At 35.8% G+C, this 18,754-nt stretch overlaps 2 protein-coding genes across 2 annotated transcripts; both read right to left on the bottom strand.

The window, feature by feature from the left end:
* Nucleotides 1–3,033: 3,033 nt before the first annotated feature.
* Nucleotides 3,034–4,991, bottom strand: LOC138878748 (uncharacterized). The gene is made up of 3 exons (XM_070158440.1): nt 4,598–4,991; nt 3,179–3,224; nt 3,034–3,088 (listed from the first exon to the last, which is right to left on the bottom strand). Exons 1-3 carry the CDS (start codon nt 4,989–4,991, stop codon nt 3,034–3,036), a joined length of 495 nt encoding a protein of 164 aa, XP_070014541.1.
* A 3,539-nt stretch (nt 4,992–8,530) lies between these two features.
* Nucleotides 8,531–17,393, bottom strand: LOC104223264 (DNA repair protein RAD5B). The gene is made up of 18 exons (XM_009774665.2): nt 16,169–17,393; nt 15,030–15,163; nt 14,805–14,940; nt 14,651–14,704; nt 14,138–14,287; nt 13,906–14,057; nt 13,747–13,825; nt 13,415–13,642; nt 12,888–13,031; nt 12,624–12,776; nt 12,380–12,447; nt 12,052–12,174; nt 11,850–11,949; nt 11,371–11,483; nt 10,702–11,272; nt 10,408–10,479; nt 9,416–9,514; nt 8,531–8,865 (listed from the first exon to the last, which is right to left on the bottom strand). The coding sequence occupies exons 1-18, from the start codon at nt 17,243–17,245 to the stop codon at nt 8,743–8,745; spliced, it is 3,576 nt and encodes a 1,191-aa protein (XP_009772967.1). The 5' UTR covers nt 17,246–17,393; the 3' UTR covers nt 8,531–8,742.
* Nucleotides 17,394–18,754: the final 1,361 nt, after the last annotated feature.

The following is an 18,754-nucleotide window of genomic DNA, read 5'->3' as shown; positions in this document are numbered from 1 at the left end:
TGCACCTGAGGTTGCAGGTATGGGTTATTACAGCTTGTTCAGTCTTAGTCATAGTATAAATGTGAGATTCTAATCTTGTAGATGATTTCGGAAGTGGAAATGTAGTTCTAAGATTTATGGGCTAGGTTGGATTGCGAAATTTCAGTTACATTGTGTTATCAAACCTATATGAGATAGGGTGACGTGGGATCACCCCCGATATTTATATGGTAAGGTTATATAGCTACTTGTTGGCTTTTGGAATAACTATGGGCACGTTCGAGGACGAACATATGTTTAAGTGGGGGAGGATGTAACGACCCGACCGGTCGTTTTGAGCTTTTGCACTTCGCTCACTAGTTCTCGGGCATGACTAGCCCCGTATTATGCATTGTGACTTATGTAAATCGTTAGTTTTGGTTATCAGGTTAATCGGAATAGATATGGAAGGATGATTCTTACCTTGAAGCTTTAAATTTGAAAGGTTTGACTTAGTCTTGACTTTTTAGTATTTGATCTCGGATTTGGATTTTTATGATTTGGTTAGCTCCGTTAGGTGATGTGAGACTTAGGAGTGTGATCGAAATGTGTTTTGGAGGTTCGGAGTAGAATTAGGCTTGAATTGACGAAAGTTAGTTTTTGGTGATTTTCGGTCGGCAGTGGAAAATAGGATTTCTGGGTCGGAATGGAAATCCGACAGTTGGAACAGGTTCATAATGTCATTTTGGATATGTCTGCAAATTTCAGGTCAATCGAAGTTGTTTTTGGATAGTTTCGGCGTCGTTGGTGGAATTTAGGAATTTCAAAGTTTATAGGCTTGAATTTGATGTGATTTTGGTGTTTTGATGTTGTTTTTTGTGTTTTGAAGGCTCGACTAAGTTTGAATGATGTTATGGGACGTGTTGGTATATTTTTGAGATTTCTGAGGGCCTCGGGTGGATCTCGAAAGTTTAACGGATCAATTTAGACTAGAAGAAAGCTGCTGCATTTTTTCACAGCAGCATGAACAGTAACTCGGGTGAACAGTAACTTGGGTGAACAGTACTCGGGTGAACAGTAAAATGCGTTAGCAGTATTTAAATAAATCCTCCGCGACCATTAAACCCTTTTACACCATTTTTTGAATGGGAAAAGAGCTTTTGAGGCGATTTTGAAGAGATGAAATCATTGTTCTTTATTGAGGTAAGGATTTTAGACCCTAAAACTCGATTATTTGTGATTAAGGAATAAAATATCAGTGTTTAATTCATGAAAATCAGTAAAAAAAAAAAGGTGGAGCTAGGGCTTGAGATTATGAGACTTTCTAGGGATGATTTGAGGGGTCAAACGAACTCCGATTTTTGAGTTCTTTATATGTACGAACTCGTGAGATGATGAAGAACATTTTGGTTTAAAGTTTGTCTAGTTCCGGGATGCGGGCACGGGGGTCGGGTTTTGACTGATTTCGGATTTTGTGCTTAAAATTGATATTTTTCAATTGGAATTCATTCGTTTAGCATAATTTGATGATAAAAAATCTGAACTTGGTAGATTTGGAGCACTCGGAAGTTGGTTCGAGAGGCAAGCGTGTTGCAGAGTAGTTTTTCGGACTAGTTCGAGGTGAGTAATGATTTTAAATGTTGTCCTGAGTATATGAAACCCCGGAAATTCACAGCGTTCGGCTATGTTGAGGTGAGACACATGCTAGATGACGAGCATGGGGTCGTGCACCGTTGGGGATTGTGACTTAGTCCATTCCGTATGACTATTTTACTGCGTATTTGACAATTAATTATTTAATATTATTATATTTTGGGCCCAATACCATATGTGGGCTTCGTGCCAGCTGTTTGAACCCTTAGGAAATTTTTAAATGATATTTTCCTCAATGTTTGATTTCATACTGGTGCTCAGTCACGCTATATTTTCACTATTTTCAAAACTTAGTTATGTTACTCTGTTTTAAACACGTTAAATGATATTTTTAAAGATATTTTGAGTTGAGCTTCATATTTTACTATGGCCCGAGGGGCTTATGAGATTCTGACTGAGTAAGACCAAGGGCCTGTATTGTGAGGTTACTTTTGGGTCAGGTTGCACGCCGCAGCAGTGATACATTGATTAAGATAATGAGGCCGAGGGCCTGAGACTGTACGCCACGAGCTGGCTTGAGATTTATATGAGGCCGAGAGCCTGTTTATGATACCACGAGATGGCTTGATATTGCGTTTGGGCCATAGGGGGGCCCTCCCGGAGTCTGTACACCCCCAGTGAGCGCGGGTACCCATTGTGATATGAGATATAGCCCGAGGAGCTAGTATTGTTCTGTGATATTGCTCGAGGGAGGAGGGGCTGATTCTGTTGTTACTGTGCCCGAGGGGCAGTTATTGTGTGTTTACTTTTTGTTGTTTTTCCTGTATATTGTTTAATTGTTAAAGGATGTTATGAGATTTCACTGCTTAATTATATTTACTGATTTTTGCTATGCTTCTTTTAGCTTAATGTTGTGCCTTACGTGGTTTTATATTACTCAGTGTTCATTTATTTTTACTGCTCACTGAATTGGAGTACTCACTTTATTCCATGCACCCCTGTGTACAGATTCGGGCGCTACAGGTCCTGCTTCTGAGGGTTGATAGTTCCAGCAGGTCTTCGGAGATTTACTAGGTAGCTGCTTGGCGAATTTGCAACCCAGTGCATTCTCCCTCTATCTTAGTTCTTTTGATTTAGTTATGTAGTAGTGGATTGGACTTCAGACTTTTAGTATTATTTTAGATGCTCATGACTAGTGATACCCCGATATCGGGTTGTGTTGGCTTTATTTCCGCAAACTTATACTGTTATTTTTGGGGTTTTATTTCTATTAAAGACTTGGTATTTATTATTTTAACTGCTTAAAGTGAATTGGAAGTGTGTCGGTTGGCCTTGTCTTCACGAGAATCGTCATCACAACCGAGTTTGGGTTTAGGGTCGTGACATTTTTGCTTCAAACAAAGACGTGAGTATTATATTTATTATTCTTATTTCAAATTATTTTTTTCCTTGAACAAAGTTAGTAGTGGATATGTTGTAGTATCAATTTGTGAGGGAGAATCCAGCGCTAGTAAACACTGACTGGTGAATGTAGAAACTGTAATGAAAAAGGAGCATGATTTGCATATAACATACAATATATACTAAGCTCATTAATACAAACTTGTAAAGAATTAATGTGTTTTACCTTACATACAACATAAGCTCCTGCATTAGCTGCAGAGTTACAGGCGCTGCAATAATTCAAAATGAAGTCATTTATTTTTTGTTAAAAAAAAGGTTGGGAGAAATTTTATAAAAAATAACAAAGAAAATTTCGTCCTTTAATTTTTTTTTAAATTTATCTATATAAATTTTATTTTAGAAAATTTAGCAATTTTAGTCAAGAAGTATTTAACCTACTTAAAATCGTACTATAACTCTAAGAAATTTAACATACAAAGTTGTTACAAGCAAAAGACACGGGAAAAAAAGAGTTACAAACTACACTAATTTATACAAATTAATAAAGAAAAAGATATTTACACCAAACTAAAATTTTGAGTATAACACAATTTAACAATTTCAATATAAACCAGACTAAACTAAATTAAAAGATTATAAGTAATTTTGATAAAACACTAGAATAAGAATTCACTTTGTAGAAAAGTTTAAAAAATTCAAGTAAAATGGAGGAGTTTAATAAGAACCACATTCGCTGCTTTTACAGAGGTTCGAACATGGGACCCTGGCCTCAATTACTTTGAACCCACTTGACATTCTCTACAACTCTTAGTACTGTCAAGCGGGTTAAACAACAACAACAACAACAACATCCCAGTATAATCCCACAAGTGAGGTCTGGGGAGGGTAGTATGTACGCAGACCTTACCCCTACCCCGAGGGGCAGAGAGGCTGTTTCCAGGAGACCCTCAGCTCAAGAAAGCACCAAGTGACGATATATTAGTACTATTGATAGACTCATAATATAATAACATAAAATACATAACATACATAAAAGAAATTAAAATAGCAAAATAACAGCCATATAAGAGAATATAGGAAATACGAGAGAGATGGAAGGTAAACTAATATCCAGCGTATAAAGCCCTGCATCAGTAGCTAACCAGTAGTATCCTAAGCCTAACTCCTAACGGGCTAGTCTCACTCTAGTGCGCTGTATAGATATTCACAACTTCCCCCTAACCTTCAACCTTAATGTTCGACCTCCACAATTCCCTGTCTAGGGTCATGTCCTCAGTAATCCTAAGTCGCGTCATGTCATGTTTGATCACCTCTCCCCAATACTTCTTAGGTCTCCCTCTACCTCTCCCCGTACCCACCACCGCCAATCGCTCACACCTCCTCACAGGTGCATCAGTGCACCTCCTCTAAATGTGCCCGAACCATCTGAGTCGTGCTTCCCGCATCTTGTCCTCTATTGGGGCCACGCCCACCCTCTCTCGAATATCTTCATTCCTAATCTTATCCATCCTTGTATGCCCGCACATCCACCTCAACATCCTCATCTCTGCTACTTGCATCTTCTGGATGTGTAAGTTCTTAACCGGCCAACACTCGGTACCATACAACATGGCAGATCTAACTACTGCTCTATAAAACTTACCTTTTAGTAACGATGACACTTTCTTGTCACACAGGACTCTCGTCGCTAACTTCCACTTCATCCACCCCACTCCTATACGGTGTGTGACATCTTCGTCGATCTCCCCTATCCCCTGAATAACTGACCCAAGGTACTTGAAACTACCCCTCTTAGGTATGACTTGAGATTCAAGCCACACTTCTACTCCCTCGTCCGTCACCTCGTCCCCAAATTTGCACTCGAGGTATTCCGTCTTCATCCTGCTCAATCTGAACCCTTTAGACTCAAGGGTCTGTCTCCAAACCTCTAGTCTCTCATTGATGCTGCGTCGGGTCTCGTCAATTAGGACTATGTCATCAGCAAATAGCATGCACCATGGCACCTCCCCTTGAAAATTGTGCGTTATGGCATCCATCACCAGGGAAAATAGGAAAGGGCTGAACGCCGACCCTTGGTGCAACCCTGTAACAACCGGAAAATGCTCGGAGTCGCCTCCTACTATTCTAACCCGAGTCTTAGCTCCATCATACATGTCTTTAATCACCCTAATATATGCAACCGGGACCCCGTTAACCTCTAAGCATCTCCATAAGACCTTCCTAGGTACCCTGTCGTACGCTTTCTCTAGATCGATAAACACCATGTGAAGATCCTTCTTCTTATCCTTGTATTGTTCCACCATCCTCCTAATAAGGTGGATAGCTTTTGTGGTAGATCGCCCCGGCATGAACCCGAACTGGTTGTCTGAAATAGACATTGTCCTTCGCACTCTCATTTCAACCACTCTCTCCTAGACTTTCATGGTATGACTTAGTAATTTGATACCCCTACAGTTGTTACAGCTCTGGATATCACCTTTGTTCTTATACAACGGAACCATTGTACTCCACCTCCACTCTTCAGGCATCCTATTAGTCTTGAATATAACATTAAACAACCCAGTAAGCCATTCCAAGCCTGCTCTACCCACACCTCTCCAAAGTTCAACCGGAATTTCGTCTGGCCCGGTAGCTCTGCCCCTCCTTATCTTACGCATTGCCTTCATGACCTCATCGACCTCAATGTCCCTACAATAACTTAATTCATGGGGGGTTGTCCGCATTCCTCAATTCACCTAGTGTAATATCTTGATCCCCTTCTTCATTTAGAAGTCTATGAAAGTAGGACTGCCATCTCCTCTTAATCTGGTCCTCCCCCGTCAAAACTTTGCCGTCATCATCTTTTATGCACCTCACTTGGTCCAGATCCCGAGCCGCCCTCTCTCTCACCTTAGCAAGTCGGAATAACTTCTTCTCCTCGCCTTTGTTCCCTAGTTCCTCATACAGACGAGCAAAAGCTGCTGCCTTAGCCTCCGTTACTGCCATCTTCGCCTCCTTCCTAGCAACCATATATCTCTCTATGTTCGTTGTCTTGTCCTCCTCGCCAGTGCTCTCTTAAGATATTGTAATATTTACTAGTTTCATAATTTTCTGATGAAATTCTAAAGTAAAAATAATTAATTTTTGTAACGAAGTGGGTTCTATCTGACCCATATACAATCTCTTGTTCGTAAAAATAGTACGGTATAATCAGTTTTCGGACTGGTCATTCAAAAATAACCAGTGTTTACCAAGTCAATGAAAAATAGCCACTATTTTGCTGCAATAGAGATCGGTCTAGCATAATATACTGGAGTTCGGTGCACTTGTGTATGAACTCCAGCATATTATGTTGGACCAGTATACTTTGTTGGCTCCAGTATAATATACTGGAGCACCGATGCAACAAACTCCAGTATATTATGATGGACCGGTCTCTGTTGCAGCAAAATAATGGCTATTTTTCATTGACTTGGTAAACACTGGCTATTTTTGAATGACCAGTCCGAAAACTGGCTATACCGTGTTATTTTTAAGAGCCCGTTTGGACATTAAAAAATTTACTTTTTTTCAAAATCAGTGTTTGTTCATATTTCATTTTTTACTTGAAGATGCATTTTGGAAAAACTCCAAAAAACTTTTTCAAAATTTTCACTCAAATCACTCACAAAAAATAAAAAAGAACCCAAAATTATATTCATGTCGAAACACAACTCTAAAATTCAAATATCATTTTCACTTGAAAAAAATTTCACCCTATTTTGAAATTTTACAATTCTTATGTCCAAACGCCCACTAAGATAAAATACTATTATTTCGCATTTGAACAAGTTATGCCGGAATTAGTTTTATTAAGATTAGTTATATTGAAACTAATTATGTTGAGATTAATTATCCTGGTTTATTTCTTATTGATTGTTTTGATATATATTGTATTAATCTTAGGATTGTCAATTTTATTGTATTATGCTGAGATTACTATTCCATCATATGACAAGTATAAGTTATCCATGTACTATTTTAATCATGGGATAACTAATCTCAGGATAAGTAACCAAACAAGGGATAATGTGATACCAAATTTTTATCCTATAATTATTTTTACTTATCCATCATACCAAACGACCCCTTAGAGATCGTTTAGTTATCAGGTTGAGATAGACAAGAATATTGTTTACCCTCAAAATCGGATAACAATTGAATTTGTAAGCGGTTTTAAGGATACGTGGATTAAATTGACACAAACTGATAAATTAAATTGCAATTGAAATAAACGATGATAAAGTAAATTCAAACCACACGAATTGAACAGTTACAACCTTGGGGGTTAGCCACCCTTGAACAGTATGCACTTCGATCGGTGACAGGACACAGTTGAATAAGAGCTTAAAGAAAAAAATAACAATATATTGCTTCTAAGTGCGTGTAACAATGTCATTTACAAGTACTTAGACTCCCTTTATATAGTAGGGGAGTCCTATATTAGGTACAATTCTATAAAAGGTAAAAAAATCCCTTAATTAACTGATTGTTTATCCCACGTTGATATATGTTGAGATCTCCGCCGTGATTTCGGTTGGTCACGGATATCACGGCCTTCTGTTGGCCGAGCTTGACTACCTGACAACGTTATTCGAAGTTGAACAAGGCCAAGACCAATCCCTAATCACGACCCCGATATCATCGAGGGCGGATGTTACGGTCCGGACCCAGAATTAATAAGATCCCTACCTCGGTCTAGGCCCCATGTTACCATCTCTCGAGCTTGGCTTATCATGTTGGAGACCGGGATGTACTTCGAGATCGGTTTTACCCGTATACAAATATCCCATGGGTTGAGATGTCGAATTAGCTCTCTCACCTTCTATATGTAGTAACTAATTTTACCATTTTAGTACAAAATGATTCTCGACATTGCTTCTTTTCATTTTTTCTTGGGCGAAGGATTTATCATAAACAAACCTCTCTATCTTTTAGGAATAGGGTAAGGTCTGCATATATATTTTCTTTTCCAGACACCACTTATAAAAATTTACTAAGTTTGTTATTATTATAGTACAAATATTTCTTGAAACTAATTAATACCCATAGTCTTATAGACACTTGTTCAACTTTGACATCTTAATCGCTTCACTTTATAGGTTTTCAAGGGACACCTCTAATATATGTGATCTCTTTTGTTCCAAAGATAAATTTTTACCGACACATAAATATTATAATATATTTAGCAAATCATACGTTTTAAAAAAAATCTTAAATTTAAATGCTCAATTAAATAAAATCACATAAAATGAAATTGAAAGAGTAACACATTATTCTTTCAAGATTAAAATTTTCATTTGATCATAGAACCACCATTAACAAGGGCAGATATAGCTTCAACTTTAGAGACTCAACTAAATTCAGAACTTTTAATGGAGTGTGAATTTATATGTAAAATCTTATTTAAATCTTAATAAATATTAAATTTTAACTCATAATTCTAGTACTAATAATTTTAAAAGTTAAACTAATTAAATTTAAATTTTTGATCCACCTCTCACCGTTTACAAATAAAGAATATACAAAACCTATGGATTTAAAAAGCCAAAGCATAGACAAAAATAACATATCTTGAAAAAAGAGGATCAACCACCCATGGTTTGTTACTTTTACAAGACTTTACAAAATTCAGGTGGAAAAGTTGGGACTATACAAAAAATAATTAATCCACCCTTGGAACATTAATTTCTTTTTTTTTCCTCTAATTTTACATCCAATTATATATATATATATATATAATTGGGATTTATCATTAGTTAAAATTAATTATCGAAAAAGCATCTTGAGTTCTTCAAGTCTAGCTGAACGTACTTCTTCATCAGTCAAAGCTCCAGCTATCATCCTTTGCTTTCTTGCTTGTACTTGTTGCATTCTTTCTTCTACTGTGTCCTACACCCCATTTTCCATAAAGACAATCATTAATATTTATAAACTAAAATACAAAATTAACAAAATTCTTAATACAAAGTTGTAAAAAAAAATTAACCTTTATTCTTGTATTTATGGAAAAAGGTGAAGAAATAAGTCATATAGTTTAGGACTATGTTGCTCAAACTCTCAAATATTGTTGTTAGGTGCGTGTCAGATACTCCAAAAATAGAGCATTTTTGAGAATCCGACATAAATGCAACATTTTGGAGAGTCCGTGAAACATAAATTTTAGACAAAGCGATGCACTATGAAGAAATCCAGTTTTAATGCTAGGTCACATATATACATAGTCAATAAAAAGAATTTACGCTGAAAGATCACTCGAAGAATATTTACAGGTAAAACTTTTTAAAATGTGAGACTTGTAAATCTAAAGAATATAATATATTATATGCTACAATAAGCTTAGGATTCTTTCTTAATTCTATCAAGGGTTTAATCAAGAAAATTATTTGGAAGTGACAGTAATATTCTGTGTGAGACAGCTTTAGTAATGAGGAATCTTTACCTTAACAATGAACCTTCTAACACGAACTGTATTCTTTTGACCAATACGATGAATTCTCATTATTGCTTGCTCTTCTACTGCAGGATTCCACCATGGATCCTACAATGATTAAAAGTAAGAACATCAACTATCATATGGCAAGAAACTCAAAAGAGAAAAGGTTAGTCCGGTACACTAATCTCCCGTTACACACGGGATCTAGGGAAAGGTTGGACCACATGGGTCCATCGTAGGCAGCCTTAACCTGCATTCTGCAAGAGGCTAATTCCAAAGCAAGAAACTGAAAAGAGAAAAGGCCACTCGATACACTAAACTCCCGTTACGTGCGGGATTGAGGGAAGGGCTGGACCACAAGGTCTATCATACACAACCTTAACATGCATTTCTACAAGAGGCTATTTCAAAGGCAAGAAACTGAAAAGAGAACATTGAAAATATATACTCACTCCGTTTCAATTTATGTGAACCTATTTCTTTTTTGGTCCGTGCCAAAAAGAATGACCCCTTTCCTTATTTGGAAACAATTTAACTTTATGCAATGATTTATATACACACAAAATATATGCATTTTACACCAAAAGTTCAAAAGCCTTCTCTCTTTTCTTAAACTTCGTGCCCAGTCAAATGGGTTCACATAAATTGAAACGGAAGGAGTATTATATTTCTCGTGTCCTCCAAAAGTGCATGTGTACTGGATCCAGTGGCAAAACCATAATTTTATTTAGGGTGTTCAAACTTGAGTAAAAAAGAATCTACGATAAAGGGTGTTAAATATATGCTATATACCATTAAAATCAAAATCTAATAATTACCTATATATACAACGTAATTTTTCGACGAAGGGTGGTCAGTTGACCATCCATAGGACTATGTACCTTCTGGATCCTCCAAAAATTACTCATTTAGGAGGATCTGACATGAGTGCGATATTATTTTTGAAGGATCCAACCAACATATAATATATACATATATATGTATGAGAAAGAGATTACCATGAGGAAGACATTAGAAGCTGCTGTTAAATTCAAGCCCACACCTCCAGCTTTTAGTGACATTAACAAAATCTGAACACATTGAAATAAAATAAAAAAGGTTAGAACTTCAGAAGAGCTGAGCAAAAAATATTGAAGAAAACAGATTAGTATATTGGTACTATGTTGCTCGACTCTCCAAAAATATTGTCGCACCCACGTTAGATCCTCCAAAAAAATACTATCTTTGGATTATCCGACATGCACTCGACGATATTTTGGAGAGTCGGAACAACATAGATTGATACTACTTACTGTTTTCTCATTAGTCTCACTGAACTCTTTCAAGACCCTTTCTCTTTGTTTTTGCACCAATTTTCCATCAAACCTCAAATAACCAATTTTCTTTCTCTTTAGTGGAATCTCCAAAAGATCAAGAAATGTAGTCCATTGACTAAAAACGATGCTCTTTTCACCAGAACCTGATTTTCTTATAGATTCTAAACAATCCAACAGTTTTGAAACCTTAGATGACTCTTGCCAATTTTTCTCAACATCAATCCTAAACCGATTTTCGGATGGACACGTAAATAGCTCATTTTTCCTTATCATTTGTCTACAAATTGGACAAAGTCCACTTGCTGGTGTTCTCCAACTTGAAAGTAGACATTCTCTGCACATTCTGTGAGCACATGGTGTTAACACAGGATCATCTGCTGACTCAAGGCATATTGGACATTCTGTATTTTCGCCGTTACGAATTCCCTCAACAACTTCTTCTACATATGCTGGTGTAAGTGCTTTCTGTGTTGTAGAATCAGGATTTGTTTCCAAGAACCTTCTTGCTAGCTTGTCTAAGTCTGCAAATTCTTGTGTATCGCTTCGACTGAACGTTTACAAGCAGTAAATATGTAGTGTTAGATCCAAGAAGAAACTAACAAGATATGTTGCTCAAGTTTTAATAGATTGAAGAGTCATTTTAACCTCATAACAAGGAAAGGATGATTGCAACACTGCCTCAATCGAAGTAGTAATTCGAGAATATTAGCATAGTTGTGAAGAACTTTTCCTTGTGCCACAAACTGATCGAATTGAACCTGGTTTATTCACCAAAAACAAAAGTATAATGCATACATTCCATTAGTAACAACAATCATTTCGCGTTAAGGAATAGAAGAAACTCAAAGCAATTAAATGGTAAAATTTCAAGAACCAAACATTCAAGGGCCGTTTGGTTCAAGGGATTAGGTGGATTATCCCGGTATACATTTTGGGATTAAATGTATCCCTTTTTTTGTTAGAGCTAGTAGTTATCGATATCATTTTTATACCAAGATCTCGTTATAGCTTATCCCCCTATAGAAAGCAGGATAAGTTATCCAGGTTTTAATCCTGGTTATAGTTATCCTGATTTTGAACCAAACGATCCCTCAAGTTTTACATTAGAAGAATCTTATTCTTACTTTAGATCTCTTGAAGAGGGCATCATAGAAGTCACGTTCCGCTTCTGATTGTATACACTGAATGACTTGAATATCAGTTGGAGGAAGAACAAGAATTGGCCTGATTTCAAAAGAACACATATAAGTGCCCGGAAATATGCTAAGTCTGCATCAATTGAAAGAAGAGAAGGATAATGAAGATTTCGAAAAATAGAATTATCACCTTCCTTCTTTGTCCTTGGTATCCTTTGTTCTCCTCAACATAAGTGGCCTTAAAATGGCTTTGATCAATTTTAGTGCTCTTTGATCACCATTTTCATAAGGTCGCTGTATTAACTTGTTCCACCTATATTAGGGAAAACAGGACGACGAAATAGCTCAGTCATGATACTAAGAACTTCTTAATGGAGATAGAAGAAAGGCCAAGTACTTTGCAGTTTAATCAACACACAACAAGTTATACATTTGGCCTGTCGGCCAAAAATAATTACACTTGTTAGCCGAATATACAAAAGAATATGTATATTATATGTATATTCATCTAAACATACCATGCCCAGTTGCACCATGGCTCGACGTGCAAGAAACATAAAAGGCTGTAAAGGTCCTCCAAATTATTCTGCACCAATTAGTAGTTACTACATCAATACAGATCATAAAATATCAGGCAATTCTTATTTAGGAAACCGGATGAGATAGCAATCAGCATTCAGCAGTCATCTCAAATACAAAAAAAGTCCGTGAAGCAAAAGAACTTAAGTATATCAAGTGTAACCATGCAATTTTGCGACATACCTGAAGAGGAGTACCAGTAAGACACCACCTACAATGCGCTGACAAAGTAAAGGCGGCCTGTGCACCGAGAGTCTTCCATGATTTTATGGTGTGTGCCTCGTCCAGAACAACACGATACCAATCAACTTTATGAAATATGCTGTTCTCCCTATCCTGAAGGACAACTAAGCTTGCATTAGAATAACAATAATAGCGAGGAAGATGATGTGGAACTAATTTATGTATGTTAATACTTGAAAATGACATCCATTAATTACTACTTACAGCCTTGTAAGTTGCACTCAAGACACCATAAGTTGTTAGGACTACATCTTGTTCTGCTATCACTTTAGGGTCATTACTTCTGTCCCCACCATAATGAACGAAAACTGAAACACTACCAGGTTTTGAATGTGCTTCAAGTTCATCCTAGCATTCAAAGGAAAACAACAGGAATTTAGTGAAATGTGACCAAAAAAAATCCTCGTGAAATTCAGAGAAAATACTGTGCAGAACTCATGAGCGCAAATGTCATTACTGAAACGTGACCAGAAAAAAGTGATGAGCGCAAATGTCATTACTAAATTCCTGAAATTAATTATGGGCGCTAGCCCAAATATACAAAACATATAACACTAATTGTGCATATGATATGTATATTTATCTGAATATACAAAATATAAATTTTCCGGCTAGCATTCAATAGAAAAAATAGGAATTTTGTGAACATGGCAAATAAGTATCCTCATGAAATTCTGAAAAAAATAGTGTAGATCATCTCTGCATTTCATTACTCGTTTTATGAGAATTACCTTCCACTGGCCAAGTAATGCCATAGGACAGACAATGAGAGTGCTGCCCTTCGCCTTTCTTGAGACTTCTGTATCAGCATAAGTGATTCTTTTTGTTATACGTTCATCTTCATCTACATCTTCCAAGACACATTCCTGATCATCAGTGCTACCACCCCTGCCCATTTTTGCAAGTATTAAGGCAATTGTCATTACTGTTTTTCCGAGCCCCATCGCATCTGCCAATATCTGCAGAGATAAAATTGATTTAGACAAACAAAAGAATGATAAAGGAACTAAAAGTAAGAGAAACACAAAAGGTAGTAAATTAATCAGTAGAAAAAAAAGCTCACCCCTCCTCGCGCTGATTTTGATGCAGTTGGGAACTCTGTTGTTGCTTCCCCAGAGAAAATATTGACATAAATTTTCCTCCTGTTGGAGAAATTTGGTCAGTGATTTATGTTTAAAGATCAAATATTTGCAACATCTTATTCAGTGAGAGGTGTGCCTACTCTTCACATATCCGATATGCTGCCCAACACGGATGAAGAGTTTTAGATGTTTCCTCAACATCACTTCCTTTCTCTGATTCTGACATCCAGTAAAGAGCTTCCTTCTGGTAATGCCTTAGGCAGCACATAAGTGTATCGGGAGCGTCCATTTCCTATACGAAGTAAAAGGTATAAGCTTCGACATTATCTCATTTCAGTTTTACTAAAAAGAAGTATGTCTATTGGATTATACCTTCAGGTCATACATGTCTACAGAACCAACAAGTTTGTTAAACGATGCTTCAGAGATATCATGCTCATCCTTGTTTTGCTCTGAATACTGCTGGCAGCCGTTTCTTCGTTTTGCTATTGGTGATGCTGAAGCAGCCTCATTTGAATCACACTGTCAGCAATAAGCAGAACATCAGTAATATTCTAATCAGCATATTGTTGCACTGGTAAAAAAAGAAGAGGGAAAACTACACAGTATTGCCGCTCCATAAATAACAGCAGCTGGGCAGCTGGCAAAATGTACATTTTTTGTATATTAATGTACAATATACATATAATACAGATATTTTATACATTTTTTTGTATGTTTGGCTAGCAGATGCAATTATTCTTGGCCGATGGGCCAAATGTGTAACTTGCACTAAAAAACACTAAGTATCAACAAACAGTTGTTATTCTTGCTTCTTTATATTGAGAACATGGCAACTGAAATGAGGAAACAATAGTGAGATGACACAATTAAGAATCAACGTACATCTAAACTGAGCTGGCGTTTACGAGAATAAAGTTCATCCGGAGTGAACTCAGCCTGAAGAACATTAGCAAAAGAGAAGGCAGACATCAGTAAAAAACTAAACGGAGCTTTGAATTGTTTCCATTCATTGAACAATAAACTATATCTAACATACATTTTGAAATGGTTTGACTTTGAGTAACTTAAACAAAGTAAGTAGTGGATATGTTGTAGTATCAATTTGTGAGGGAGAATCCAGCTTCCAAGTTGACTTATCGCCACTAGTAAACACTGACTGGTGAATGTAGAAACTGTAAACAAAAGAGCATGATTTACATATAACATACAATATATTCTAAGCTCATTAATACAAACTTTTAAAGAACAGTATGTGTTTTACCTTACATACAACATAAGCTCCTGCATTAGCTGCAGAGTTACAGGCGCAGCAACACATCGGCCATGAACCTTTACCTTTGAAGAATTTACAAGTGGAATGAGACATTTTGCCCATTCCATTGGGAGACGCCCAATCTGTGAAGTTGTTTAAACAATAGATATGAGTTAGATTTTGTATTAGTATAATCTCAGCATCAAAAAAATCAAGATTTCTACATGAACCAATACATGACAAAATGTGGAAATACCAATTCCCTACTAGCAATGGTAGATAGTGTTTATGCAACAAGTTCAACCGAACCCAGTATTTTTTACACCAAGTATAGACACATATCTAAAAAATCATTAACTTTTCAACAAATGTTAAATCTAAATCCATAATTTCAAAAGAATTTAAGTTATATATACTATAAGTGTAAGGTATCTTTACACTATCAAATCAACTTTACATGTTATAGCAGATAACCAATCTTATTTTCAAGATTACAAATAACACATTTTAAGGAGGCTTACCTATATATCATACCCTGATAGTGTAAAACATTCTTTACATCAACAATGTATATAATTAACGCTCATTTCAAAATTGAGAGTTCAATGCCAAAAATCTTAGGAATTAAGTTATGAAGGTGTAAAATTTATTCACATTATCAATGAATTTTAACCTCTGATAGCACGTTAGTTACCTTTTTTACAAACATCAATTGTTTAACTGTAATTGCCTAATAATTGACCTAATTATGTAAAAAAAAAAAAAAATTAAACTCATAACTTATATTCCCTGCTAACACAGGCAGATTGAGTGTTTGTGCAATGGGTTCAAACAACCATAGGTGAGGTATGGGTACTGTATACGCATAACTTACGCCTACCAAGTGAAGGTAGAAAGGTTGTTTCCAATAGACTCTCAACCAAGAACGAGTTCAATCGAGCACAATATTTTGGACACCAAGTATAAATACATATGTGAAACACCATTAAAATATCAATAAGTGTTAAAAGGACCGATAATGAACCTATCAAATTTAAATTTTGAATAAGCTTTGGCCTACTAGAAAACAAAAAACCTTATAGCAAAGTGAATAACAAGACTAAGTTCTAAAACAACGATGATAATAATATGATTGAATTCAAGTTTACCTCCCCAAATCTTTTCGTCGAGAATCGAACAATGGAAGATGCAGCAGCAACAGCAGCTCTTGATCCACCCCATTGTGAACTACACTTACTATTCCCTTGTTGAGGAAAAGCAAAATGAACAATTTCATTATTTTCCAATTTTCTCCCTTTTGTAGTTGAAAGCCCAGTAACAATAGTTCTCCCAACTAATAACCAATCAGGATCTTCAGGAAAATCTCCATCTTCTATCACAATAGTACTAAGCATATTTTTCTTAATTCCCATTTTTTCCATATTTGCAGAAATAGCCACATTACTACTACTTTTCAGTCTGCTGTATTCTTGATTTGCACCATTAGCCACATTACTACCTTTCAGTGAATTGTATTCTTGTTTTGATAATGGCCTTGCTGACAATGGTTCAACACAAAGTACATCTTGTTGTTCTTCTTTAACTTTCATGATTTCAAGTTTCTTTTCTTCTTCTTTCGGCTTCTGTGTATCGATCCCTGGATTGTTTTCGGGCAACTTTAACCATTCATCAAAGCTCAAATCCCATTTTCCAACAGACCCTTTTGATTCATAACCATCAATAACCTTCTTTTCTTCCACTTTTAGTCCTTTTTCACTAATAACCATATCAGGTTCTTCTTTAACTTTTAGCCCATTAACCATTTCTTCACCATTAAAGCTCGTATCACATTTACCAACAGACCCTTTTGATTCATAACCATCAATAACCTTCTTTTCTTCCACTTTTAGCCCTTTTTCATCAATACCCACATCAGGTTCTTCTTTAACATTTAGCCCATGAACCTTTCCAAAACCCACTGATTCTTCAACATTTTCTTGTTTTACAGTAGCAGAAATCCTCACCCCAGTGCTAGTAACAGTCTTGTGAACCGCTGACAGCGGCGAAGAATCGAGCAAGTGGTTGATGGCTGCGTCTGGATTATTGTTTTGTTGAGAAAGCGCCTCAAGAATGGCCTTTTCTGTAATTTCAGAACCGATAATTGATTTGATCATCTTTACTTTCTTCTCGTTATCTGATTCTACCAAGTCAAGAGGCAGAACCCCTTCATCAACCTTTGCTTCCATTTCCACTGATTCTGTGCAAATAATAACAAGTAATATAGCTAGAAAAGAGGTGTAGAAAATCTTGAGATTTTTGGTTACAAAAAGCTGTGAATGAATTAGCGGATTAATGGAGATGAAATCTTTTTGATAGATTATAGAAAGGGTTGAGAAAGGTTTCTTTCTTTTTTGTAGATATTCAAAGTTTTGGCGGTAATAGATTTTACCTTTAGTTAAATTTCGCGGGTTTTTCTTTTTTGGCGCTGTTTAACTGTTTGTAAGGAGGGTAAATGCTTTTGGCGCGAAAGAGTGGAGGGTAAAAAGTTGCGGTTCTTATTGTGCAGCGATGTCGTTTTGTTACGCAGTTGCTCAGAAAAAAATTTAAAGATGAGTTTTTCAAAAACCAAAAAGTGGTTTTGATTACTTTTTCAAATATTTTTTTGCACACTCACAAAATTATAATATTTTTTCAAGTAAAATACACGTCAAAACACAATTTCAAATTCCGAAAAGTTTTTTAATAGCTTGTTGGATGGTTGTTATGTATCGTTTCATAATGTATCGTATCGTACAATATTGTATTGTACTATATCGTTTAATAAATAACAATGTTTGGCGTGAAAGGGTGAAGGGTCAAAACTAGTGTTTTTCTTGTAGTTTTATATATGGCTGAAAAGTTTCTTAAATACCTAAAGTCCCTTTGTAACGTAAATAGTCCATTTAGGGGTCGATTGACCGAAAACAAGTTATGTTGAGATTAATTTTATTGGAATTAGTTATTTTGATATTATTTTGTATTGACTGTTTTCTATGTTATAATAATTTTATGATTGTCAATTTTACCGTTTTATCTTAAGATAATTTATCATGGGATTACTATTTTTCTTGCAAGTATAAGTTATCGCAATACTATTTTAAATCCTAGAATAACTTATCCGAGGATAAGCAACCAAATAATGAATATGACGGTACTAAATTTTTATCGTAAAATTATTTTTACTTATACGTTATACCAAACGACTCCTTAGTTGACCCCTTAGTTTGATGAAATTCGGTAGTTATTGGATCACGACTCTCTATATATAGATATAGGAGCCTTACAAGACTTAGACAGCTTTAAGAAGACTCCCTGCCTAGACAGTCTTTTTGAATAGATCTATCATACTAGCAGTTCATCCGATGTTTGTCAATAATGCATTCTAGGCAGACATCCTAGGAACTAACTTTTTTAGGATTTTTGTGGGTTGTAATATGAAAACAATACTCCAAAATATTGCTTAGTAGGGGTCCTACAGTACCCCCAATAATGACTTAACTGTGTAATGTCTTTATATAGTAGTTATATAAATATTCTTTCAACAAAAAAAAAAAACTCACATGGCTTAGTTAAAACTTAAAAGTGAAATGAACAGTAACTCAGTGACGAGTCAATTTCTTAGAAGGTCACTGAACTAATGAAAATTGTTTATGAAAGTCACTTTACTTTATTTTGTAACCGAAAAGTCATCATACTTTGCATATTGTAACTCAAAA

The sequence above is a fragment of the Nicotiana sylvestris genome, chromosome 9 (assembly GCF_000393655.2).
Source record: "Nicotiana sylvestris chromosome 9, ASM39365v2, whole genome shotgun sequence".
NCBI classification, from domain to species: Eukaryota; Viridiplantae; Streptophyta; class Magnoliopsida; order Solanales; family Solanaceae; genus Nicotiana; species Nicotiana sylvestris.
This window is presented reverse-complemented; position numbering and strand designations above follow the sequence as displayed.

Bases quoted from the DNA above. Each gene is read 5' to 3' on its own strand.
- LOC138878748 (XM_070158440.1), bottom strand. From the start codon at position 4,991: ATGGATGCCATAACGCACAATTTTCAAGGGGAGGTGCCATGGTGCATG. The intron at 3,225-4,597 runs GTAAGTTTTATA...GAATTATTGCAG, and splicing joins AGTGTCATCGTTACTAAAAG to CGCCTGTAACTCTGCAGCTA. The intron at 3,089-3,178 runs GTAAAACACATT...TTTTCATTACAG, and splicing joins GAGCTTATGTTGTATGTAAG to TTTCTACATTCACCAGTCAG.
- LOC104223264 (XM_009774665.2), bottom strand. From the start codon at position 17,245: ATGGAAGCAAAGGTTGATGAAGGGGTTCTGCCTCTTGACTTGGTAGAA. The intron at 15,164-16,168 runs GTAAACTTGAAT...ACAACTTCACAG, and splicing joins CGACGAAAAGATTTGGGGAG to ATTGGGCGTCTCCCAATGGA. The intron at 10,480-10,701 runs GTAAGTAGTATC...CAATGTGTTCAG, and splicing joins GTGAGACTAATGAGAAAACA to ATTTTGTTAATGTCACTAAA.